Source organism: Chiloscyllium plagiosum, unplaced genomic scaffold, assembly GCF_037043375.1.
Source record: "Chiloscyllium plagiosum isolate Xiang-an unplaced genomic scaffold, Cpla_swu_hap1 HiC_scaffold_13, whole genome shotgun sequence".
In the NCBI taxonomy this organism is placed as follows: domain Eukaryota; kingdom Metazoa; phylum Chordata; class Chondrichthyes; order Orectolobiformes; family Hemiscylliidae; genus Chiloscyllium; species Chiloscyllium plagiosum.
Genome location: NW_028270151.1, coordinates 24,428,851 through 24,455,720, shown reverse-complemented (window position 1 = coordinate 24,455,720; position 26,870 = coordinate 24,428,851). Strand labels below are relative to the sequence as shown.

Genomic DNA, 26,870 nt, shown 5'->3' with positions numbered 1-26,870 from the left:
CGTCACTAACCAGGGTGAAATGAATAAATATCATTCCGCAATCAGAGACAGGTTATTACTCCCAGCACATCTACAGATATATATTTTCTTTCAGAGAATACCCAATTGATTATTTTTGGTTTGTCTTTTCGTCAGTATCCGTGAAGTGAAGAGTAATTACATTTCACACATGATGGGTCGTGTCAAGATTGTGTTTATAAGTTTATGCTCACAGTCACTTTTGACCATCACCACTCACCCTTTCCATATTTGCTCCCTAACTGGGCATTGCCACAGAAAATTGCTGCCACCAACCCCTCCACCAATGCTCCCATTTTGAACAGTCCCTGAATATCATGAGGTATATCTTTACCCAGTGAGTGATAAGACGATGGAATTGTCTGACAGAGAAAGTGGTTGAGGCCAAAGCATTAAAAATTTGCAAGACGGAGTTAGATATAGACCTCAGGGCCAAAGGGATCAATGGATATGAAGAGGAAGCAGGAACAAGGTATTGAGTCGGAAGATCATATTGAATTGCAGAGTAGGCTCGAAGGGCTGAATGGCCTGCTCCACCTCCTATTTTTTAATGGTTCTATGCGCCTCGCTGAAGGCTGATGGAAAGTCAACTACAGAAGCCAACACATGAGATTAAGGTTGAGATAGTGCCCCTCAGCCGAGGATAAGTGGACAAGATCAGAAGCCACATGACAGCAGGTTATCGTCCAACAGGTTTATTTGAAGTCACAAGATTTCTAAACGCTGCTCCTTTATCACTTCACTTGACGAAGGAGCAGCACTCCGAAACCTTGTCATTTCAAATAAACCTGTTGGACTATAACCTGGTATCGTATGACTTCTGACTTAGTCCATCCCAGTCCAACACCAGTACCTCCACTTCAAGTGGAGGCGGCCAGTTCCTCTCCACATTGCCTACTTGCCCTCCATCCCATTCTCTCTTGGCTCACTTTTTCCTACTTATTTTGTATCCTTCTCTTTCTCCTCCCTCCTTTCTTCATTCTAACGTTTAATCCACTTCCTTTATCAACTTCTCCCTTTTGTTATCTTGCCCTTTTGCAACGTTCATATTCTTTTAACTATCTATCTCAACCACACCCTCTCACAATCTTCCTTTCCCCTCACTCTCAGTCGTTCACTGTATCTCTTTCGCCCAATCTCTCCTCAATCCTCTGAGACAGATAAAGGGAGAGTGGGGGTGAGTTTAATTTATGATTTGTATCCCCAGCCCACGTCATAATGTATTGGTTATTTGCTACTTTCCCTTTTCACTCTAGTCCATTAGTGAGATAGACCAAAGGCTGTACTTCAAACCCTGCTTTCTGGATTTCAACTTTTGCAATAAACCCAGAGCAAAAACCTTTAAAAAGAAATAAAAAGTAGGATTTATCAAATAAATGTTCAAAATCCAGGGGAATTGATTTGCTACTACACATACAAGCTCTCAGGAAGACAGGAAAGGAGCAGGAATTGATTGTAATCTGCAAGTTTTGGTGAATTTTCTATAAATCAAATCATATTCATTCAAACTTGTGAGAACTCAGTGTCCAATATTAGTTCCTTTGGTGAACTGGGCTCAGTCCTTCTAACGGGAAAAGTGTACGTTTCTTTCCAGCCCGCAACTTGGAGAGAGAGAGAGAGAGATGGAGAGTCTGAGGCAGATTGTCACCTCAGCCTGGGGTCCGACTCTTACTCTGGAGGTCAAACAGAAACTGGCCCAGACTCCCAGAACTAAATATTTAAGCAATTCCACAAGGTCCAATTCCAGTCATGTGACAAGAGCAGGCATTTTGGGTGCCAGTGACCCATTTCAGAGGGCTAGGTGGAAGGTCACTAAGCTAACTTTGTAGTTTTGCCTCTACAGATTGATTAAATAGCTTGAAGTCACCTCTGCATCAGAGTTTCTATTCTGAGGTGATGAGTCTGAAAGCATTAGCACCCATTATGGTATCATGGGTCTGGATGCTTTCCTTTGCTCAAAGCTGTCTGGAAGCAGACAGTGTTATCTCCAAGTCTGATGTGCTAGCTTTAGCTGGAATGTCTGTACAATTCAGAACCTTCTAGAAATACAATCATAGGATCAATCTCAGCCATTTTACGAATCCAGCAAAAGTGACATTTTCAAAGGAACAGAATTTCAACATATAATTATAGATGATATTTTTCTCGGGGATTTCTCATTCCATGCACCTTTCTTCTCCTCCCTGTTCAATCCCATATCTCTCAATTTGGGCTCTTAAATCCCTTCCTCACTCAATCCGCCCCCTCACTCGCAGTTACACTGTTTTCTGAACGGGTCAGCCTCAAACCTGCATCACTCAATCTCAGCTCCCACTATCTTTCAGCTGCCTTCTCCACCCAGACACTCACTTGCAATGCTTTACATAAAACTAAACTCAGTCTCATTCACAAATTTCACACCCGCTCCCACATCCCTCCCTCTCTCACTGACTTCCTTCTCTGTCCCTGAATTCCCTTATTTCAATCGGTTTGATCATTTACTAATGTGGATGGTTCAAGTATTGTTGCAAGCTCAGGCCAAATGCCTTGGTAACTGTTAATGCGTATTTATTCTGATAGTGTCAAGGACATGGAGCTGGAGGCTCCAAGCTGAACAAGGTCCATCTTCCTGGTATGCAAATATGTGACCACTGAGGTCACAGCAACATCACTGTTTATCTCAGATATCTATTTAAATGTCCAATCTTCTCACTGCTCATCCACCTTGACCCATTGTCTCAGTTCTAATTCACTGCTATTCTCCCCCTCCCCCCCCCCCCATATTTCTCATCTCAGCCTTGAAAAGAGGTGGTTTTCTATTTCTAAAACTCATCATCTGAAAAAAAGAAATTGAATTAGAATGAGAAAACATACAACCTGCCATTGTCTGTAGTTCACTCTTTCTTTCCCTCTCACTTACGCTTCATGGTGGCTCAATGGTTAGCATTGCTGCCTCCTAGCTCCCAGGGACCTGGCTTCAGTTCCACTCTTGGGTGACTGTCTGTGTGGAGTTTGCACATTCTCCCTGTGTCTGTGTAAGTTTCCTCCGGATGCTCCAGTTTCCTCCGGCTGCTCTAGTTTCCTCCCACAGTCCAAAGATATGCGGGTTAGGTGGATTGGCTGTGGGAAATTGCCCATAGTGTCCAGGGATGTCTAGGCTAGTTGGATTAGCCGGGAGTTTGCAGGTGGGGGGTGGGGGGGGAGGGTTGGGTGGGATGCCCTTCGGAGGGTCGGTGTGAACTCGATGGGCCAAGTGGCCTGCTTCCACACTGTTGGGATTCAATGCTGATTCTAACTAGCAAAGTGTGCACACTGAATTATTTTGCTTCAGAACTCTGTTTTGCTTTCGAAAGTTGGACAATTAGAATATCCCTTCTCTCACACTTGCCTTCTCCCCATTCCTCTCTGCTCCTTTATCCCCAGTCTCTCTTCGGTCCTCTCCCTCTCTCTTTCTCTCTCCATCAGTAATCCAGTTTTGGCTGTTCATAAAATGCAACTGCAAACTGTGATGGTGTAAAATTAATGTAAGTTCCCCTCTCAACCTCCTTAAAAAGAAGCAAGGAACAGAAGCTTCTGAAATTCATCCTCTCCTTTTTCAAAACCATTGGAAAAACAGGGCCTGAATTTTAAAAATGCAGCTTTCCTCTGCTTTCTCTCTACAGATGCTGCCAAGCCTCCTGAGTTTCTCCAGCAATTTCTGTTTCTCTTGCATCTTTTCATTTGACTGAATGATACTGGGGAGCTGTGCCCAGACCACACAATGTAATTCTACCTTTCAGAGCTACAGATGCGAATTCGAACTAGTGTTTGAAGCACAGGCTTTTGAGAGGCCCTGAGCCATGCAAAAGGTTATTTAAATGCAGATACAAGAGATATCTCCATTTTTAAAGCAAACACAGAAAATGCTGAAGCATCTTAATGGAGTTGACAGCATCTGTGAAGAGACAAATAAAAGTTAACATTGCCCAGATTTCAGTTACCCATTTCCCATACTTCTGCCCTCACCCCTTCTCTTCCTTCCCAGAACATTAATAAGGTTCCCCTTGTCCTTACTTTCTCCCCACTAGTCTCCACATTAAAAGGATCGCGCTCCATTATATCTGTCACCTGTGGCAGGTATCACCACCAAACACATCCTCCTCACCTCTCCACTCTCAGCATTCTGTGGGGATCATTCCCTCTCTTATATCCTGCTCCACTCCTCCATCACTCTTCCTCTCCCAAAGGCGCCTCCTGTGCAATTGCAGATGGTGTAACACCTAACCTCTTCACTGCCCAAAGTCCCAAACAGATCTTCCAAGTGAAGCAACGTTTCACATATATTTTTAATCTACCTACTGCATTATGCTGCTCACACTGCAGTCTCCTTCAAGTTGATGAACCCAAATTGGGTGAATGGTTTGTGGGACACCTCAGCACTATCTGTTGGAAATTGTTTGGGATTTGAATGCACTATCTTGCTGTCACGGTAACATGCCTATCCTGCACCTGCTGCCATGTTCCAATGAAGCACAATGGAAGTTCAAGGGACAACACTTCATTTTCTGCTTGAGCACTTTATAGCCACAAGGTCTCAATATTGAACTTCAGAACCTGACTGCATTATGTCTGTTCTCTATTCTTAATGCAGTCTTTCTCACTTTCCCCACAACCTTTTACTTGTTTGTGTCTTGTTTACCTTGCTGTTAGTAGGGATGTCTCACTCTCTCCCTTTCACATCTTAATTTTCCATCTCTTTTTTAACTTGACCAACCAATAACAATCCCTTTGGCTCTTGTACCATGCTTTGTCCTCTGTCAAAAGTATAATAAAAAGCATTTTCCAACACTTTTGAACTCTGAAGAAGAGTTTACCAGACTTGAAACATTGACACTGTTTCTCTCAGATGCAAGGCGAAAGTGAGGACTGCAGATGCTGGAGATCAGAATCAAGATTAGAGTGGTGCTGGAAAAGCACAGCAGGAATTCTTGATGAAGGGCTCCTGCCCAAAACATCGATTTTCCTGCTCCTCAGATGCTGTCTGACCTGCTGTGCTTTTCCAGCACCACCCTAATCTTCTCTCAGATGCTGTCAAACCTGCTGAGTGTCTACAGAATTCTCTGCGTTTGTTTCAGATTTCCAGCATCCGCAATATCTTTGCCTTCATTCAATTTTATAAAGGTCTGTGATTGTGCAATAAATAATTCCTTGAACTATTCTTTCAACTTGTTTCAACCCTGATTTTGAATATTTGAATTTTCAGTACTTGAATAAAAATAAAAATCAACTGAAAGAGAAGCAGGAAGCTATTGAAGAAGATTGTGTGTGATGTCTCTGGTTAGCAAGTGTAATGACCATGAGTAGTTGGGTTGGGCCACACTGAGAGTAATTGTGAAGGTGGGAATGTATCGCCACAAAAGTTGAACAAATGTATTTTTCAAAAAATGGATCAACAGGAAGCCAAGTAATACTGCTGGGAAGTTGGGAAGAGAAATGATTTTAAATATATTTTAAGATAAGTAGATATTGCTGTGGTGCAAATGGGATTCTCCTATTGAAATCATCTCTGTGTTCTTGCCTCCTCAGGTTTATTCCAATCTATCGAGGGCCAAGCCACACTTACAAGGTGCAGAGACTGATGGAGTCCACATGTTACAGCTTCCGAATTCAGGCAGTCACCGAGGCTGGAGAAGGACCCTTCTCCACGGTCCATGTGTTCAACACAACCAAATTACTCCCTCCTGCTCTCAAAGGTATGTCTTTTTGGTTACAAGACTTAGGCCCGAAGAGCTCCTATCAATAGGAAAGAAAACGGTGTGCCACTGAAGGCTGTTAAAATTCTGAAACGGAAACAGAAATTGCTGGAGAAATTCAGCTGGTCTGGCACCATCTGTGGAGAGAGGCATAGAGTTAATGTTTCGAGTCTGGTATGACTTCTTCAGAACTTATACAATTCTCAAGGAGGGTCACTGGACCCAAAATGTTAACTCTGCTTTCTATCCACAGATGCTACCGGACCTGCTGAGTTTCTCTAGTAATTTCTGTTTCTGTTTCTGTTTCAGAACTTGCAGCATCTGCAGATCTTTATTTTAGGTTAAAATTCTAAGAGAGGCTCAATAGAGTGTGACTAAATGTTCCAACAGTTTGGAAACATGGCAGTCTAAAACTAGGTGGCATCAACGTAAGCTGGTCACCAATAAATCCAGGAAAGAACTGAGGCGAAACCTCTTTATTCAGAGAGAGGTTAGAACATGGACTTCATTACCACATGGTTTGATGGAAAGGATTGGTAATACATTTTGGGATAAGCTAGAGAAACATTTGGGAGAAAGGGTCAGAAGGATAGGCTGATAGGATGAGATGAATTGTGATGAGAACAGGCTCATGGGCAGCATTGACAATAAGGACCGGTTGAACTGAATGCCCTATTTCTGTGTGATACTCTCTATCAGTTTGTACCTGGCTTGTGACTGTAGGAATTGAGAGATGAAAAGAAGATGGAAAGCTGATCTAGAATTTGGAAAGAGAAGGTGAGGGAAATTTGATTGACATTGTCAGGATTTCAGAAGGTATTGGTAGAGTAGAGGGAGGAAAACATTTTTGTCCACTAGTGAGGCCAGGCAACTGGTCGTCAAGGTGGCTCAGTGGTTAGCACTGCTCCTTCACAGTGCCAGGGACCCGTGTTCAATTCTAAACTCGCATGACTATCTGTGTGGAGTATGAACATTCTCCCCGTGTCTGTGTGGGTTTCCTCCAGGTGCTCCGGTTTCCTCCCACAGTCCAAAGGTATACAGGTTAGGTGGATTGGCCATGGGAAATGTAGGGTTACAGGAATAGCATGGGGTCTAGGTGGGATGCACTTTGGAGGGTCAGTGTAGACTAGATGGCCCGGATGACCAACTTCCATACCACGATGAGGCCAGTCTGAGAGAAAGGCACATTATCTTTGAAACAGAGTGAGGCCTTTGAAAAGAAAAGCTTGGAGAAAATAATTCTACATGCAAAGCATAAAGTTGTGAGACTCTCGCAAATTAGTAATTCAGGTGTTCAGGATTTTTCTGTCTGACCAATGGATGTGGATATGGATCCAAGTGAGGAAATGGAGATGCAGATTTGGCATAAACTCTCAGAATACCAAAACTTGAGGGCCTGAATGGTCTCTTTCTGTTCCTTTCTAGTTCATTTTCTACCGTGCTGTTCTTCTTCTGCAACAATCTATTGCTTCCCTGCATACCTCCAATGACTTGATATACTTTTCTAATTTATTTTGGCAGTTGGGACAAATTTCATTTTTGAATTAATCATGCATTATCTAAAATTTGATAAGCAAAACAATTTGTGACAAATAAATACTAACAGCAAATCTACTTAATAGCTTTTATTGCAATGGGAGAATTCCAGAATGACAAGGGACCTAGTGAAAGAGAGTTTGAGTTATCCAGTGAAAATGAACCTTCAGCAGCAGTTAGCGCAATGTAGTCTTTTTGGTGAGTTTAATCTAGCCTACTCATTAACTCTTTCCTGCTGAGGGAATGCTACACAGTTAACTGGAATTTGGTCCTGCATTCACGGTGCAGGTGTCCATAAAAATGTGTTTGACACCCTTTTTGAATCCATAAAATGTGTGAGTGTTATATTTGCAGTGGTATATATGTGGGAGTGGTATATTGACAGTGGTATATACGTGGAAGTGGTGTACTGACAGTGGTATATATATGGGACTGGTATATTGACAGTGGTATATATGTGGGAGTAGTATATTGACAGTGGTATATATATGGGACTGGTATATTGACAGTGGTATATATGTGGGACTGGTATATTGACAGTGGTATAAATGTGGTAGCGGTGTATTGACAGTGGTATAAATGTGGGAGCGGTGTATTGACAGTGGTATATATGTGGGAGTAGTATATTGACAGTGGTATATATGTGGGAGTGGTGTATTGACTGGTATACATGTAGGAGCGGTGTATTGACTGTGGTATATATGTGGGAGTGGTGTATTGACTGGTATACATGTAGGAGCGGTGTATTGACTGTGGTATATATGTGGGAATAGGATATATGTGGGAGTGGTAAATTGACAATGGTATATATGTGGGAGTGGTATATTGACAGTGGTATATATTTGGCTATGTATACTGACAGTGGTATATATGTGGGAGTGGTGTTTTAACAGTGGTATATATGTGGGAGCGGTATATTTACAGTGGTATATATGTGACTATGTATATTGACAGTAGTATATATGTGGGAGCGGTATATTGATAGTGGTGTATATGTGGGAGTGGTATATTTACAGGAATGAAGCAGAGGCGAATGCACAAGATTTCACATTCTGTCCAATTCTCCTTCACAAGGTGTGCACAACTCAACATGACCCCTGACCTTGGTGTGATAGGCCAGAGAGATGGGCTCGAGTTCCATTTCCAGCTGCTCATAGTGATCTCCCACTTCACTAATAGCACGATGAGCATCGACACATCCCGAATGTGTGTCTGTCTTGGTAGAGACCAGGAACTGTGTATCTGTCTTTGTAGAGACCAGGAACTGTATGTCTCACTCTGCATAGACTCGGGACTTTGTACCTGTCACTGCACAGACGCGAGACTGTGTACCTTTCACTGCACTGACTCGGGACTGTATACCTGTCTTTGTATAGACTTGGGACTGCGTGCCTATCTTTGCGCAGATCTGGGACTGTGTACCTCTCTTTGCATACACTCAGGACTTTGTACCTCTCATTGTGCAGACTCAGGACTATGACCTCTCTTTGCGCAGGCTCAAGACTGTGTACCTTTCACTGCGCAAACTCGGGAGTGTCTACGTGTCACTGCGCAGACTTGGGACTGTGTACCTGTCATTGCACAGACTCAGGACTGTGTACCGTCACTGCACAGACTCAGAGCTGTACACCTGTCACTGCTCAGACTCAGGACTGTGTACCTGAGTACACAGTTTACTGCGCAAACTAAGGAGTGTGTACATGTCACTGCGCAGACTCGGACTGCTGTATACCTGTCACAGCACACATTCTGAACTGTGTGTCGCTGCACAGACTCAGGACTGTGTACCTGTCACTGCACTGACCCAGAACTGTGTACCTGTCACTGCATAGACCCGGATCAGGGTACCTGTCAATGCACAGACTTGGGACTGTGTACCAGTCACTGCACAGACTCAGGACTGTGTACCTGTCACTGCACAGACCCGGGACTGTGTACCTGTCACTGCACAGACTCGGGAATGTGAACCTGTTACTGCACAGACTCGGGAATGTGCACCTGTCACTGCACAGACTCGGGACAGTGTACCTGTCACTGCATAGACCCGGAACAGTGTACCTGTCACTGCACAGACTCGGGACTGTGTACCAGTCACTGCGCAGACTCGGGACTGTGTGTCTGTCACTGCACAGACTCAGGACTATACCTTTCACTGTGCACACTCAGGACTGTGCATCTGTCACTGTACAGACTTGGGTCAGTGTACATTTTACGGAGCAAACTCGGGAGTGTGTAGGTGTCACTGCGCAGACTCGGGACTGTGTACCTGTGTGTGCACAGACTCAGAGTTGTATACTTGTCACAGCACAGACTCAGTACTGTATGTCTGTCACTGCACATATTGGGGACTGTGTACCTTTCACTGTGCAGACTTGGGACTGTGTACCTTTCACTGCACAGATTCAGGACTGTGTACCTGTCACTGCGCAGATTCTGGACTGTGTACCTGTCACTGTGCAGATTCTGGACTGTGTACCTGTAACTGCGCAGATGTAGGACTGTGTACCTGTCACTGCACAGACCTGGGACTGTGTACCTGTCACTGCGCAGACCCAGGACTGTGTACCTGTCACTGCACAGACTCAGGACTGTGTATCTGTCCACTGTGCAGACTCGGTTCTGTGTACCTTTCACAGCGCAGACCTGGGACGGTGTACCTGTCAGTGCGCAGCCTCAGGACTGTGGACCTATCAGTGCACAGACTCGGGACTGTGTACCTGGCACTACGCAGACTCGGGACTATGTACCTGTCAGTGCGCAGACTCAGGACTGTGTACCTGGCCTACGCAGACTCGGAACTGTGTACTTGTCAGTGCGCACACTAGGGACTGTGTACCTGTCACTGCATAGACTCGGAATTGTGTACCTGTCACTGCACAAATTCAGGACTGTGTACCTGTCAGTGTGCGAACTTGGGACTGTGTACCTGTCACTGTGCTGACTCTGAACTGCGTACCTATAATTGCAGAGACTCGGTACTGGTAGTCTTTCACTGTGTACACTTGGGTCTGTGTATTGATTTGATTTGATTTGTTTTGTTTTATGGAGTTACATGTACCTAAGTACAGTGAAAGGTTTTGTTTTGTGAGGCAGACCATAACAAACAAGGATATACAGATCAGAGAATATTTACAGTGAGGCATATAAGGTTGCAAGTGCACAAAGTAAGATCAACATTATTTGAAGTTGGGCAGCACCATCCAGCAATTTAATAACAGCGGGGAAGAAGCTGTTCTTGAACTTATTGGTGTGTGCATTCAAGCTTCTTTATCTTCTGCCTGATGGAAGAGGTTAGAAGAGGGTTTTACTCGGGTGAGAGGCGTCTTTGACAATGTTGGCAGACTTTCCATGACAACTGGTCACCGTGGAAACTTGGGACTCTGTCTCTGTCACCATGGAGCCTTGGGACTGTATATCTAAAATTGTCTCAGGTCTTTACTTGGGCAGGAACCTGTGCTAAGTTGCAGTCTGCAGCAAACATTCAATCAGCTGCTCATAGCAGGTTGCTGAGACTTCAATCAAAGTGTCCTTCCTACTGGGCCGAGGGAGAGTCAGCCAGGACTGGGTTTGTTCTCAGCTTCTAAATAATCAAGCCCAGCCTTTGAACGGACAGTACCCTCTTGAAACCTGATGATTCCCGTGGCTCCCTGAGTGCACAGCGTTCAGGGTTACATTACCTGGGTTGCATTTGCACAGATCACATTGCTCCTGGAATTCCTGACCTAAGACCAAATTGGCACCACTTTGCGAATCTCCCAAAACACTCACTGCTACAACAGTGTCCCGGCAGCACTACGTGCACCAGAGTGACCCAACCCGTTTTCTGAATGTATGGGCCGAGCACCTCTTGCCTCTGGGTCAGAAGGTTGAGTTAAAGTCCCACTGTGAAGAGGCCAATGTGTAACCCATGCTCATGCCCTTAATGTAGTGCTGAGTGGGAGTGCCACACTGATGGTGGTGCTGTCTTTTCCATGAGCAGTCTGATTCAGGCCCCGGTTCCTTCTCAGGTGAATGTGAAAGACTGAGTATTTTGAAGAAGAGCAGGGGATGATACTCCCGGAGACTGAGGCTGTAATATAGATGTTGTGGCAGTAAAAACTGACACTTCACACCTCAGAGCCACTCCCTGGGTGTAAAAAGACAACAACAATGGCTTTGACGAAGAAATAGCTTCAAGGACAGAGGAAAGACGGCCCGGACTCAAACCACCAATTAACTTGCTAAAATCCATGATAAATGAGTCCATTGGAGAAAAAAAAACATCACAAAACATAAACGGTCAAAATCTTTTGGAAGCCATTTCTTCTCCCAGCATGTTAAGACTTTCATTCAACAATTTCAACTGCAGGTTTGAAAGCTCCATTGGTACATAATGGGTGACTTTATTCCAGTGCAATTTTTTTTAACCTGTATTTTTCTTCTTAAGTGTTGCATTGAAATACAAATTTTATTGACTGTTTTAAGCAAAACATTAATTAATTCTCCACACCTTCCACATTCGTTGGAATTTCAAAATTTCATTCACTGACATTTCCTGATTTTGTATCTTTGTTGTTCACTTAATCATCAGAAGCATGTTTTGCAGAGGAAACAGTTGGTAACTGATGCTTAGGCAATATAATCAGTTGAAGACTAAAAACAGGTAGTTTGATCTTCATTGTTAGTCTCTGTCAAGTCACATTGATTTTCCTAGTGCATCCAGCGTAGACGTGGGTCATAAGCTGCAGCGCAAATAAACAGCCTTTGGGCCCTTGTTTCTTTCAGCTCCACGGGTCACTCAGCTGGAAGGAACCGCCTGTGAGGTCACGTGGGAAGGTCTCCCACCAATGAGAGGCGATCCAATGAGTTACATCCTCCAAGTCACACTGGGCAGGGAGTTGGACTACAAACAGGTAAGGGTGAGGGTAGGTGGTTACTGACTGGCATGGGGAGGGCATTTCTGAAGCATCTGGCACCACCAACCATAAACGCTTGAGTGAAGAAGATGCTTGGAATGGGAATGCTACTGGCCTCGCTTCAGGATCCGGAGATGCCATCTCCTGAACTCAACTGAAGCTTGATTTAAGGTTGTGAGTACACCTGGTGCACATTGAGAAGGGACTTCCCTCTTGCCTGTTGAGGAGGAGGTTCTCCCAGTGCCCATTGCGAATGAGGCTGTCTTGGTGCCCATTGAGTGTGGCGCTCTCTTGGTGCCCATTGGGGATCAGGTTCTCTTGGTGCCCATTGAGTATGGGACTCTCTTGGTGCCCATTGAGAAGAGAGATCGCCTGGTGTTCATTGAGAAGGCATGCCTCTGGAACCTTCTGAACAGTTTGTGTCAACTTTGCAAACCATTGAAATTGTTCTTAACTTTATCCCAATCCAGGTAATCAATGGAACAACAATTTTAAGAAGTAAATTCTACGTTTTAAGTTATTTCTCTTGTCCTACCAAGAACTGTCTGTGCTAGCTTTCTCTTGCCTGTGAAGACCTGACCCAACAAGGATGTATCCATCATAGTCTTGAAGTTGTCCACTAATATTTGGAATGAGTTCTCACACAAAAGGCTGGGGTATTGACTATGCATTGCCATTTTCAACACTTGTGGTGGATAAATCTTTTGTTGGGTCAGATCATCATGTGGAAAAGTAGCTGAGTGAAGTTGAGATACAGATCAGACGTGATCTAATTGAATTCTGGAACAGACCTGAGGGGCTGAATGGCCTCCTCCTGTTCCCAGTGCTCACCAATTGGTGGAATGTCCAGAGAATAAAAGAAGAGTGGAAGTGACAGGAGAGGTCGGGTTAACCTGAGATTCTGTGCTGTGATGTGCAAGGCTCATTCATCAGGCAAGTCTTTCAATTCTAGCTCCTTCACGTAAAAAAAGAATGCTAAAGGAAGATTTAACAGAAATAATAATAATGAGTCAGGTGTTCTGGCTCTCTACTGCAATTACGAAGAATCTTGATGCAGTAAATTGGAGGAGTCTCTGTAGACTGGCAGGAGGGTCAATAATCAGAGAAGACAGAATAAATATTGGTGTCAGCTAAACAGAGGTAAAGTCATCATAGGAGAAAGTGAGGTCTGCAGATGCTGGAGATCAGAGCTGAAAATGTGTTGCTGGAAAAGCGCAGCAGGTCAGGCAGCCTCCAGGAAACAGGAGAATCGACGTTTCGGGCATAAGCCTGAAGAAGGGCTTATGCCCGAAACGTCGATTCTCCTGTTCCCTGGATGCTGCCTGACCTGCTGTGCTTTTCCAGCAACACATTTTCAGCTAAAGTCATCATAGCCTTCCCAGACTATAGAACTGTTCTGTCATCAGAGAGAGGGGACTGGTGTTGGTTAACCAGCGGGTCATGACATCTTAGTCGGGGGTGGGAGGTGTTGCTGAGAAGACAGGACCAGCTGGTACAGCAATTGAACCCACACTGTTGGTGTCACTCTGCATCTTAAACCAGCCATCCAGCCAACTGAACTAACCAACCCCCTTGACCACTGCAGCTAGAAATGTATTAATCTTAGTTGTTTAATGGTATGATCCTAAGCCCAGTAAATCGGGCAGATTGCAGGTATGATTGACTGATGGCCAAGCTAACAGTGTGATGGCCACACTTTGGGCCTGAGCTAAGATGGGACAAGTATAGGATTGAGAAACCTTTGGTTGCCAAATAGCCTGTGCCCAGTCACCTCATAAACCTTCATAGGGTGAACTTACAAGGCATTCAAGGTGCCCCCCACAACCCAACTCAATTTAGAAGACTATGGCATGATTTGGTCAAGGTGTTTTAAGGTGCTAACATAATTCAATGGGATGGATGCACAGAAACTATTTTCTTTGATGAAAATCTGAAACTCTCTCCATTGCAATTGCGTCAGCCATGAGCTTATCGAATAATGCAATAGGCTTGAGGGGCTTAGTGGCCTTCTGCTGTTCCTGGCCCATGTGTTTGTAAAAACCTTTCGAATCTGGGGCTCAATTGGGATTTCCAAGATTTTTATTCAGTAAGGAATCAAGTGTAATCGAACAGAGGCAAATTAATAGAGATGAAGAAACAGATCAGTCAAAATCTAACAGAACGGGAAAACCGGCCCAAGGAGCTGAGCGGCCTGTTGTTTCTGTGTCTATATATAGAGAGGAGAGGAGAAGTAAGGGTTAAATCTGTTCCTTTTGCACAGAATGCAGGAACAATAAAACAAATTGGGAAATCAAGGGATCATTTGCAGAGTGTCTTCAATTCCCTAATTTACAGTATTGGTGAGTGAAAGGTGTGTATCAGCTTGCAGTGGCCCTGGAAAATTTATGGTGTCCCTTGATTGCAAACTGAGCCTGTTGCTATGACAACGATATCTACATGAGGCCTTCACCAGCGTCATAGCCTCTTCAGTAGTAAACAATGATTAGGAACCAGGAAGCTGTTCAAAGTTGTTGACGAATGTTTTCTAGACTTTGTTTAGAATTAGAAAATGTTTTTTTGCTTGTTCCTCGATGTAGTGAATAGAGAAGAGGAAGGGGAATAGCACAAGCCATCTAACATTGTAAAGCAGTAACTCAGAGAATCCAAAGGACAATGTTATCTATGCTTGCTGATATTAAAAGTATTGCTCTTATCGAAGACACAGAGTTACCCTTTTTATTCATGATCTGCTTTTGTTGCTTTTCTTGCCAATGCCAATCACATCAATCCCCTTCCCAAATCTCCCCAACACACATTGGCTACTTCAGGCAGAGAGTTTGGATAAGTGGAGCATTTTCAGAATGGCAACCCATAACTAGTGGAGTGCCACAGGGATCAGTGCTGGGGTCACAATTATTTATGATAAATGTTAATGACTTGAATGAGGAAAATGAATTTAGTTGAGTTTGTAGATATTACAAAAATAAGTGGGAAGGCAAGTAGTGACACAAGAGTCTGCAGACAGATATAGGTTAAACGAGTGGACAAAAACTTGGCAGGTGGACTACAATGTGGGAAAATGTGAGGTTATGTGCTTTGGCAGGAAGAATAGAATTGAATGTCATTAATGGAGAAAGGCTGCAGAAAGCTACAGAACAGTGAGTCATTGTATAAGCATCACAAAGAGCTAGCATCCAAGTTCAGCTGATACTAGGGAAGGCAAACGGAATGTTGGCTTTTATTTCACAGAGTGGAGTACAGAAGAAGGGAAGTCTTGCTAAAACTGTACAAGGCAATAGTTAGATTACATCTGGAATACTGTGAACTGTTTTGGACCCCTTATCGAAAGAAAGATATACTGGCATTGGAGGCAGTCCAGAGAAAGGTCACAAGATTGATCCTGAGTGCAGAGTGACTGTCTTATGAAGAGAATTGGAGTCAGCTCAGCTTGTCCTCATTGGAATTTAGAAGCATGAGAGGTGACCTTATTAAACCATACAAAATGCTCAGATGCCTTGACAAGGTAAGTGCTGTGAGGCTGTTTCCCCTTGTGGAAGAATCCAGGACCAGAGAGCAAACTGTTAACGCATTGAAAACAAAGTTGAAGAGGAATTTCTTCTATCTGAGGGTAATGAATGTGTGGAATTCTTTACTGCAAAGATCTGTTGAGGTTGTGTCATTTAATATATTTGAGGCTGAGATAGACTTTTAATCAGTGATTGATTCAAGGGTTATAGGGCAAAGCTGGGAAAGTGGAGTTGAGGACTAACAGATTAGTCAGAATCTCAGTGATTGGCGGAGCTGAATACTCAACATCTGCTGTTATATCTTATGATGTTATGTTATTCGAATCCCTGGGACAAACACCCTTCAAAATTGGGTTGGCAACTCTGGTTGAGTATATTTTTGGGGTTTTGGGATATGACATCTCAGCCACAATTCCTAGCCCCGCATCACTCTGGCCAGCAGTCTCCCAACAGGTCACAGGTCACATGCCTTCACACAGCCAGTTAGAAAGTGAGAGGGTCCTTTACCACATGAGGGGTGAATCTTAGTGGCCTGTCCGATGTCTGCTTTTTGCCCATCTCCAAAATTTTAACAATGAAATATTTGGAATTAGTCATTCCCACACATAGAGTTACAGGAATCAGACAAAGCTCTCCATAGTCTATTCTGTCCACACCAGTATTAGATTAGATTAGATTACCTACAGTGTGGAAACAGGCCCTTCGGCCCAACCAGTCCACATCGACCCGCCGAAGCACAACCCACCCATTCCCCTACATTTACCCCTTTACCTAACATAGCCAATTCACCTGACCTGCACATCTTTGGACTGTGGGAGGAAACCGGTGCACCCGGAGTAAACCCACGCAGACACGGGGAAAATGTGCAAACTCCACACAGTCAGTCGCCTGACTCGAGAATTGAACCCGGGTCTCTGGCGCTGTGAGGCAGCAGTGCTAACCACTGTGCCACCGTGCCGCCCACTAATCTAATTCTGGCATCACTTTGAGTGCTGACCAGCTGAAGATCTCTCAGGACAGTCATTGTTTTTCTTTGAAAATGGGATGCGAGTGTCGATGGTGAGGCCAGCATTTATTAGTCATAGCTCATTGCCCCTGAGAGTTATTGGTAAGCTGCATTTTAGAATCCATGTGAGGTAGGGACAAAGCTCCAGGATTTTGATTCAGTACTAGTGAAGGAACAGTGATATATTTCCAAGTCGGGATGATGTATGGCTTCCAGAACTCACCATCACACATGGACCTCTGAGGCCCACACAGACAAAAGCAAAATTAGTGGAGAGCTCTGCTCAAGGTGGTGGTGGTGTCCCTGTGTATCCGCTGCCCATCTCCTTCCAGCTTGTAGAGTTTCCAGGTTTGGAAGGTGCTGGCAGAGGAGCCTTAGTGAATTATTGCTGCATATATGGCACCAGTTCATATAGGGGAAAGTGAGGACTGCAGATGCTGGACATCAGAGTCGAGAGTGTGGTGCTGGAAAAGCACAGCAGGTCAGGCAGCATCTGAGGAGGAGAATCGACGTTTCGGGCAGAAGCCCTTCATCAGGAATGAGCACATTCCTGATGAAGGCTTATGCCAGAAATATCAATTTTCCTGCTCCTCAGATGCTGCCTGACTTGCTGTGGTTTTCCAGCGCCACACTCTTGACCAGTTCATATGGGATTGCCATCATCTTCTACTCCAGTTAGGATTCCATCGCAGGAGCCAAACAGCAGCCATGAGGATAGACGTCAAATGACATTCAAAGTTTGTGCGAAGATTTGTAGCTCGGGTGCTCGTTGTTGTGGTTCTGTTCGCCGAGCTGGAAGTTTTTGTTGCAAACGTTTCGTCCCCTGGCTAGGCGACATCATCAGTGCTTGGGAGCCTCCAGCGAAGCACTTCTTTGATGTTTCCTCCGGTGTTTATAGTGGTCTGTCCCTGCCGCTTCCGGTTGTCAGTTTCAGCTGTCCGCTGTAGTGGTTGGTATATTGGGTCCAGGTCGATGTGTTTGTTGATGGAGTTTGTGGATGAATGCCATGCCTCTAGGAATTCCCTGGCTGTTCTCTGTCTGGCTTGCCCTATGATAGTAGTGTTGTCCCAGTCGAATTCATGTTGCTTGTTGTCTGCGTGTGTGGCTACTAAGGATAGCTGGTCGTGTCGTTTCGTGGCTAGTTGATGTTCATGTATGCGGATTGTTAGCTGTCTTCCTGTTTGTCCTATATAGTGTTTAGTGCAGTCCTTGCATGGTATTTTGTACACTACATTCGTCTTGCTCATGTTGGGTATCGGGTCCTTCGTTCTGGTGAGTTGTTGTCTGAGCGTGGCTGTTGGTTTGTGTGCCGTTATGAGTCCTAGGGGTCTCAGTAGTCTGGCAGTCAGTTCCGAGATGCTCCTGATGTATGGTAGTGTGGCTAGTCCTTTTGGTTGTGGTATGTCCTCGTTCCGTGGTCTTTCTCTTAGGCATCTGCTGATGAAGTTGCGCGGGTATCCGTTTTTGGCGAATACCTTGTATAGGTGTTCCTCTTCTTTTTGCAGTCCTGGTGTACTGCAGTGTGTTGTGGCCCTTTTGAATAGTGTCCTGATGCAGCTTCGTTTGTGTGTGTTGGGGTGGAACGAAGGACCCGATACCCAACATGAGCAAGACGAATGTAGTGTACAAAATACCATGCAAGGACTGCACTAAACACTATATAGGACAAACAGGAAGACAGCTAACAATCCGCATACATGAACATCAACTAGCCACGAAACGACACGACCAGCTATCCTTAGTAGCCACACACGCAGACAACAAGCAACATGAATTTGACTGGGACAACACTACTATCATAGGGCAAGCCAGACAGAGAACAGCCAGGGAATTCCTAGAGGCATGGCATTCATCCACAAACTCCATCAACAAACACATCGACCTGGACCCAATATACCAACCACTACAGCGGACAGCTGAAACTGACAACCGGAAGCGGCAGGGACAGACCACTATAAACACCGGAGGAAACATCAAAGAAGCGCTTCGCAGGAGGCTCCCAAGCACTGATGATGTCGCCTAGCCAGGGGACGAAACGTTTGCGTCAAATGACATGGCCAAATCAGCTTAAACCATCTATCACTGACTATAGAGTGAAACTCTAGGCTGTTCTGAGTACTTTTCCTCCTTCCTTTGTTCACGCTTTTCCTACCTGAGGGGATTATGGTTTATGAATACTTTCTTCAACATCTTCTGGTCTCAGGTATCCTCTCCTTCCCTGGAGGCTGCCTCTTCCAAATCCTCTGGAATCAGGGCTATTTATCTGTGTCTTGACCTAACTATCTCTGTTTCCTGGTACTGCTCACCCCAGCATTTCTGTGGGCCAAATGCTGGCAAATGGGACTGGATTAGTTCAGGATATCTGATTGGCATGAATGAGCCTATTTCTGTGCTGTACATCTCTGTGACTGGATAGAGATTGCAAGCATCCAAGAAGCCTTAGGAGAGGATACAGGGATAGTATGGGGACACAGTAAGCTTTTAATCACTCAGCTTTAACTGGACATCCTCATACTATCCCTGTTTCCTCTCGTGAGGCTCTTGGATGCTTGCAATCTCTATCCAATCACAGAGATGTACAGCACAGAAACAGACTCATTCATGCCAATCAGATATCCTGTACTAAGCCAGTCCCATTTGTCAGCATGTGGCCCATATCCCTCTAAGCCCTTCTCATTTCTATACCCTTTGAGTTGCCTTTTAAATATTGCAGTTGTATCAGCCTCTACCACTTTCTCTGGCAGCTTGTTCCATACACAATGTGCATGAAAACATTGCCCCTTAGGTCCCTTTTAAACCTATCCCCTCTAGTTTTAGACTCCCCTGGGAAAAAAGACCTTGTCATTTATCCTATCCATGTCCTTCATAACTTTATAAACTCCTGTAAGGTCCCGCTCAGTCTCCGACACTCCAGGGGAAATAGCTCCAGCCTATTCAGCCTCTCCCTATAATTCAAATCTTCCAACCCTGGCAACATCCTTGTAGTTATTTTCTGAGCGCTTTCAAGTTTCGCAACATCTTCCCTGTAGCAAGGAGACCATAACTGAACACAGTATTCCCAAAGTGGCTCAGTAAACCGATGTTCAAAACTTTATTAAAAAAAAGCTTTTGAATGTCACAGTGTTTTTTTTCATTCTGGCCATGACTTGTAGCAGTGTCCAGGAGATTCATCTCAGAAGTCCTGGAGCCTCGGCATTACTTCCCTGATTTTAAAAACAAAATTAAATCAGTTCCTGAACGACATGTCTCCTTGTTTGTGAAATTGGCTCCGTACTGGCTAGTTGTTTGAATTGAAGGTCGCAAACTCTACAAGATTGTTTTCCAGACTACAGGAGGTAACCAAAAAGCTGGAGTTTAAGCCTTTTGTTCAGGGAATATGGGTTCAAATCCCACTGTGACAGATAGTGAAAGTTGAATTCAAGTTAAAATAAAAGTGAGACCAAGGGTAACCACATGTCAATAATTGAAAACAAAACCATCTGGTTCGCTCAAGCCCTTCAGGGAAGCAAATCTGCCGTTCCTACAGAGTCTGGCCAACTCATGACTCCAGACCCACAGCAACATGGTTGACACTGGGTAATTAAGGATAATAAATGCTGACCTATCCAGTGATGCCCATATTCTGTAGTGCTAGCTGGCATGTAGATGTGCCAATGTTAAATGAAGTTAATATCAGCTATGGAGTATAACGTTTCCACAGGTTTGTCTAGCACCTATAATATTGCAAAAATATCCCAAGGTACTTCACAGAAGTGTTATCAATCAAAACTTTAACCCGAGTCATAGAAAAAAAGGATATTTGAACAGGTGATGAAAAGCTTGGTCAAAAAGATAGTTGTTTTTAATGCACTCATGATACATGGTTGTCATTTATGGCCTGTCTCTAGTTGCCTTTGAAATGAGTGGCTTGCTAGGCCATTTCAGAGAGCAGTTGAGAGCCAACCACATTGCTGTGGGTTCGGAGTCAAACGTAGACCAGATCATGTAAGGATGGCAGATTTCCTTCTCCAAAGGACATTAGTGAACCAAATGGGTTTTTCCACCAATTGGACAAGGGATTCATGGTCATCAGCAGATTCATAATTCCAGATTAATTTGGAATTCAAATTCCAACATCTGGTGTGGCAGGATTTGAACCGAGGTCCCTAGAACATTAGCTGAGTTAATGGATTAATAGTCTAGTAATATTACCACAGGGCCATCGTCTCCCTTTGTTTGATGACAAAGAGGGTGAGCTGAAAATATGTTGCTGGAAAAGCGCAGCAGGTCAGGCAGCATCCAAGGAGCAGGAGAATCGACATTTCGGGGATGAGCCCTTCTTCAGGAATGATGCCTGAAGAAAGGCTCATGCCCGAAACGTCGATTCTCCTGCTCCTTGGATACTACCTGACCTGCTGCGCTTTTCCAGCAACACATTTTCAGCTCTGATCTCCAGCATCTGCAGTCCTCACTTTCTCCGACAAAGAGGGTGAGAAAGGCAGAAAGATTTAGAGAGGAAATAGAGACATTGAGTCCCTGGGCAGCTGAAGACATGTTTATCAATAGTGAAGGATTTAAACTGTGAATGTTCAAGAGTCCGGAATTGAAGGAGCACAGATATCTCAGGGTTATGCACTTTACAGAGATAGACTAGGGTGAGAGCATGAGAGATTTGAAAATAAGGCTGAAGGTACTTCAAAGTAAATGACGTAAACCTGGTCATTGTGGAGATGTGAGGACAGTTTTGGTTCCATGGTTCATTCTCTGACAATAATTTAGATAACCTTCCACTCCGCAATGTTGGATTAAACCCCAGGATCAGTATTGAGCATATTGAAAGGTGGAGTAGCTTGATGGGCTAAATAGCCTCTTATTTCTTGAATCTTAGACCAAATTAACTAATAGTTAATTGTTTGTAATTTAATATTGAGATCCTTGCTCAAAGCTATGGGGATCGGGTATTTGTATATTATATTTTGAATTGATGGCAGTGGTTTCTAGCAGGCTCATTCATCAGAATAATGGATTTAATTGTAGTGTGTCAATTTGTTGCACTAATGCGTTGTAAGGTTTCATCAGCCACTGCACAGATCCATGAACAGTTTTATACCAACACTTCTCAAAGCTGGTTCGGAAAGTAGCATTATAACAAGAAATCTTGCAGGACCTGCAACAACAGAGACCTATGGTATTACTGGGGCAGTGTAAACAGAATATGGATTAATAGGCTCGGGGCTAAAGGAAGGTATATGAGCCAGGGGATCAGTGCTGTGTGCACCTTTACCGTCAAACGTGACAGATGTTTTACAAAGTTGAAAATCGCACAACACAACGAGCTTTTGAAGCACTACTGCTTCATCAGGACCTTCATCAATCATCTAATGGAGGAGTGGCGCTCTGAAAGCTAGTGCTTCCAAATAAATCTGTTGGACTATAACCTGGTGTTGTGTGATTTTTAACTTTGTCCTGCCCAGTCCAACACTGGCACCTCCAAGTCAGGTTTTTTACAGATAGCCACACGAGAACTAACACCAACATTAGGGCACTTGGTAAAAAGTAAGAAGGTTGCCAAACATTAGTGACTGGGCAGACAGGTGACAAATCCTGAAAGATCTCCCTATCTTTTTTAGACAATGTCCCCAGTACGCAGAGAAAGTTTTATTTACTCCATTTATAGCTGTTAGTTGCTTGAAAATTCCAATCAAATAACCCCATTAGCCTCCCAAATTTTAGATAATACAGTACAACCCCCCTGTTTATGTAATCTGTTTTTGTTACTTAACATGCTCTAATTCTGGATGCAGGTTTGCTCGCTGAGCTGGAAGGTTCATTTCCAGACGTTTCGTTACCCTACTGGTAACATCTTCATTGGGCCTCAGAATGAAGCACTGTTGATAATTCCTGCTTTCTATTTATATATTTGGGTTTCTTTGGGCTGATGATGTAATTTCCTGTGGTGACATCATTTCCTGTGGTAATATAATTTCCTGTTCTTTTTCTCAGGAGGTGGTAGATGGGGTCTAATTCAATGTGGTTGTTGATAGAGTTCCAGGTTGAAATGCCACGCTTCTAGGAACTCTCGTGCGTGTCTCTGTTTGGCTTGTCCTAGGATGGATATGTTGTCCCAGTCAAAGTGGTGTCCTTCCTCACCTGTATGTAAGGATACAAGTGAGAGAGGGTCATGTCGTTCTGTGGCTAGTTGATGTTCATGTATCCTAGTGGCTAGTTTTGTACCTGTTTGTCCAATGTAATGTTTGTTACAGTCCTTGCACAGTATTTTGTAAATAACATTAGTTTTCTTGTTGTCTGTATAGGGTCTTTCAAGTTCATTAGCAGCTGTTTTAGTGTGTTGGTGGGTTTGTGGGCTACCATGATGCCAAGGTGTCTGAGTAGTCTGACAGTCATTTCTGAGATGTCTTTAATGTAAGGGAGAGTGGCTAGGGTATATTTACAAAATACAGTGCAAGTACTGTTACAAACACTACATTAGACAAACAGGCGGAAAACTAGCCGCCAGGGTATGTAAACATCAACTAGCCACAAAACGACATGACCTTCTCTCGCTAGTATCCTTACATACAGATGAGGAAGGACACCATTTCGACTGGGACAACACATCCATCTTAGGACAAGCCAAACAGAGACACACAGGAGAATTCCTCGAAATGTGGCATTCCAACTGGAACTCTATCAACAAACACATCGAATTAGGCCCCATCTACCACCCCTGAGAAAAAAGAACAGGAAATGACATCACCACAGGAAATGACATCACCAACCTAAAGAAACCCAAACATATAAATAGAAATCAGGAATTATCAATAGTGCTTCACCCGGAGGCCCACTGAAGATGTTACCTAGTATGGAGATGAAATGTCTGGATGTGAGCCTTCCACCTCAGTGAACAAACCTACATCCAGAACCTCAATCTGAGCTATAAATCTTTTCAAAACTCGCTATGCTCTAATTCTGTTAACTGAGATGATCAATGAGTGAATATGTAATATGAATTTTATTTCCCAGTTATGCTTCCCAGCTACTTTCACCCAGCCCCACTCCCACCCTCCTATTTATCTCTCAGCCCCCTTCTCCCGCCTCACATTCTTGATGAAGGGTTTATCCCCGAAATGACAATACACCTGCTCCTCAGATGCTGCCTGACCTGCTTTGCTTTTCCAACGCCACACTTTTCGACTCTGTTCTCCAGCATCTGCAGTCCTCACTTTCTCCCAGTTCTGTTCCCCACCCCAGCTATCAAAGTTCCTTAGGCATCATCTTCCAAACCCATGGCCATTACTATCTAGAAGCGCAAGGGAATGCAGATACATGCAAGACCACCACCTTCACGTTCCCCTCCAAGCCATTTACCATCCAGACTTGGAAAAATGTAACTGTACCTTCTGTTCAAAATTTTAGAACTCTGTCCCTGCACCACATGGACTGCATCAGTTCAACAAGGCAGCTCAAAGGGAAATAGTGATGCACAATAAGTGTGGACCGAGCCGTGAAATCCGAATCCCCTGATTTTTTTAAAAAATTACACACGCACAACCCTGTATTGGTGATATAGACAGTGTGTTACTACCCCAATCACTTACTGTGCCCTGTGTTTTCTCTTGTAGCAATGGGTACCTGTGTGTATGTGAGATCTACTGGTCTTAAGTCTCAGGCACACCTTAAAATGACTGTGTATCAAACATCAGGGGGAAATAGTCTCAAAGGGCTGAGGTCTTTGCGCCAAATTGTCTCTGTGTGGGCAGAGTTCCTACCCCCCACCCCTATAACATCTGGCTCTTTGTTACTTCTGGACTGAAATCTCCACCATTCCCCAGGCCCTTCGCCAGCTCCCTCGCTCCAAACACCTCCTGTTGAAATGCTGAATGGCTCATATCACATTTCTCATGGCTTTAAATGGATGGGTTTATTAAAATAATGGAGAGGGCAAGGCAATACAATTTGACTGAGCCTTTTCATGTGATACTATCTTTTCATCCCAACACAGCAGACAACTGACTGCTGTATGGCCCTCTACCTTCACAAAGGCAACCAGAGATGAGTAGTAAGTGCCATCCTTACAAATGATGCCAACATGCCATTATTGAATAAAGAACATAAAGCCTGTTAGGATTGAAACCTCCCAAACATTGAGGTGATCAAGTCAAGTTCTTTTTCCCAGGGTAGCCCAAAACTAGAGGGCATAGGTTTAAGGTGAGAAGGGTAAGATTAAAAGGGATCTAAGGTGTAGCTTTTTCATGCAGAGGATGGTGCATGCATGAAAGAGCTGCCAGAGGAAGTGGTGGAGGCTGGTACAATTACAGCATTTAAAAGGTGTCAGAATGGGTAAATGGATAGGAAGAGTTTCATGGGATATGGGCCAAATGCTGGCAAATGGGACAAGATCAATTTAGGATATCTGGACGAGTTGGACCGAAGGGTCTGTATCCTTGCTGTACATCTCTATGACTCCTTTTCCTGTATGAAGCTCCCTTATTCAGTGTAAGTAAAGGAAGCTGTTGAATATGAAGTGTATGCCGTGTCACACAATAAGATATTACTGCAGCAGTTTTTATAAAGAGTGAGTTCAATGTGAGGTGTTAGCAAGTGATTATACCTTGATGATGTCATATATTAATCACAAAAACCGAGAGAGAGATAGAAATTCTACTGCCTCTGCAATGATTTTTTTTTGTCCCTTTGCGTCATTGGCAATTTCCAGCTGAGAATTGAATTGACAAGGAACATTTAGTGAAATGGTGTGTGAGCATTAGGTTGTTCAGCCTCTGTTATTGTCCATTCTGCACACTCTTGCTTTGACTCTGTCATAAGAGCATTGGTGGATTAAGTAACCATTTCACATTCTGTACTCTGTGTCTTGTTTATGACAAACCAATAAATAATAATTATTTACATGCATCAGAGAACAAGTAAACACAATTAATTTGGGGATGGTTGCAGGGATGTGGGGAGAGAGCAAGGCAGTCGGATTAGTTTGCGGATTGATGCACGGCAATGGGGAAGGATAGGGACCCTGGGATTCGATTGGGATTGATACAGGGGCACCTGAAGAGAGTGGGACAGTGAGATTAGTTTGAGATTGATAGAGGAATAAAGGGAATGAGTGCGCAAGAGGGATTAATTTGAGTATTGATATAAGGCTATGGGGAGAGTGTGAACTAATGGGATTAGATGAGGGATTGCTGTGGTGAGATCCACAGTGGGGGATTAATTTGAAATTGATAGAGGGATAATGGGGAAAACTGGTCAGTGGAATTAGTTTGGGGATTGATACAGGGATTACAAAGATAGCTGATCAGTGGAATTAGTTTGTAGATTGATACAGGGATTATGAGGAAAGTTGATCAATGGGATTAGTTTGGAGATTGATACAGGGATTAGGAGGAGAGCCGGTCAGTGGGATTAGTTTAGGGATGGATACAGAGATTATGAGGAGAGTTATTCAGTGGGATTAGTTTTGGAATTGGTACAGAGGATTATGAGGAGAGTTGATCAATGGGATTAGTTTGGAGATTGATACAGGGATTATGGGGAGAGGTGACCAATGGGATTAGTTTGGAGATTGATACAGGGATTAGGAGGAGAGCCGGTCAGTGGGATTAGTTTAGGGATGGATACAGGGATTATGAGGAGAGTTATTCAGTGGGATTAGTTTTGGAATTGGTACAGAGGATTATGAGGAGAGTTGATCAATGGGATTAGTTTGGAGATTGATACAGGGATTATAAGGAGAGTTGATCAATGAGATTAGTTTGGGGATTAATACAGGGATTTTGGGGAGATCTGATCAGTGGGATTAGTTTGGAGATTGATACAGGGAATATGGGGATAGCTGATCAATGAGATTAGTTTGGGGATTAATACAGGGGTTATGGGGAGAGCTGATCAGTGGGATTAGTTTGGGGATTGATATAGGGATTAGAAGGAGAGCCGGTCAGTGGGATTAGTTTTGGAATTGGTACAGAGATTATGAGGAGAGTTGATCAGTGGGATTAGTTTGGGAATTCGTATAGGGATTATGAGGAGAGTTGATCAATGGGATTAATTTGGGAATTCGTACAGAGATTATGAGGAGAGTTGATCAATGGGATTAGTTTGGGAATTCGTACAGGGATTATGGGGAGAGCCAGTCAGTGGCATTAGTCTGGGGATTGAAACAGGGATGTAAGGAGAGCACAGGGTGGTGGAATTAATTGTGAATTGG

The 26,870-nt window shown here is 43.9% G+C and overlaps 1 protein-coding gene across 4 annotated transcripts in view; it reads left to right on the top strand.

The window, feature by feature from the left end:
* The window catches only part of fndc3ba (fibronectin type III domain containing 3Ba), a 352,878-nt gene that overhangs the window by 313,709 nt on the left and 12,299 nt on the right, over window positions 1-26,870 (top strand). For all 4 annotated transcript variants that reach the window (XM_087993367.1, XM_043702595.2, XM_087993369.1 and 1 more), the window contains 2 exons: window positions 5,563-5,729; window positions 12,030-12,157. In XM_087993367.1, coding sequence (XP_087849493.1) covers window positions 5,563-5,729; window positions 12,030-12,157 — 295 coding nt within the window. The remainder of the gene's footprint in view (window positions 1-5,562; window positions 5,730-12,029; window positions 12,158-26,870) is intronic.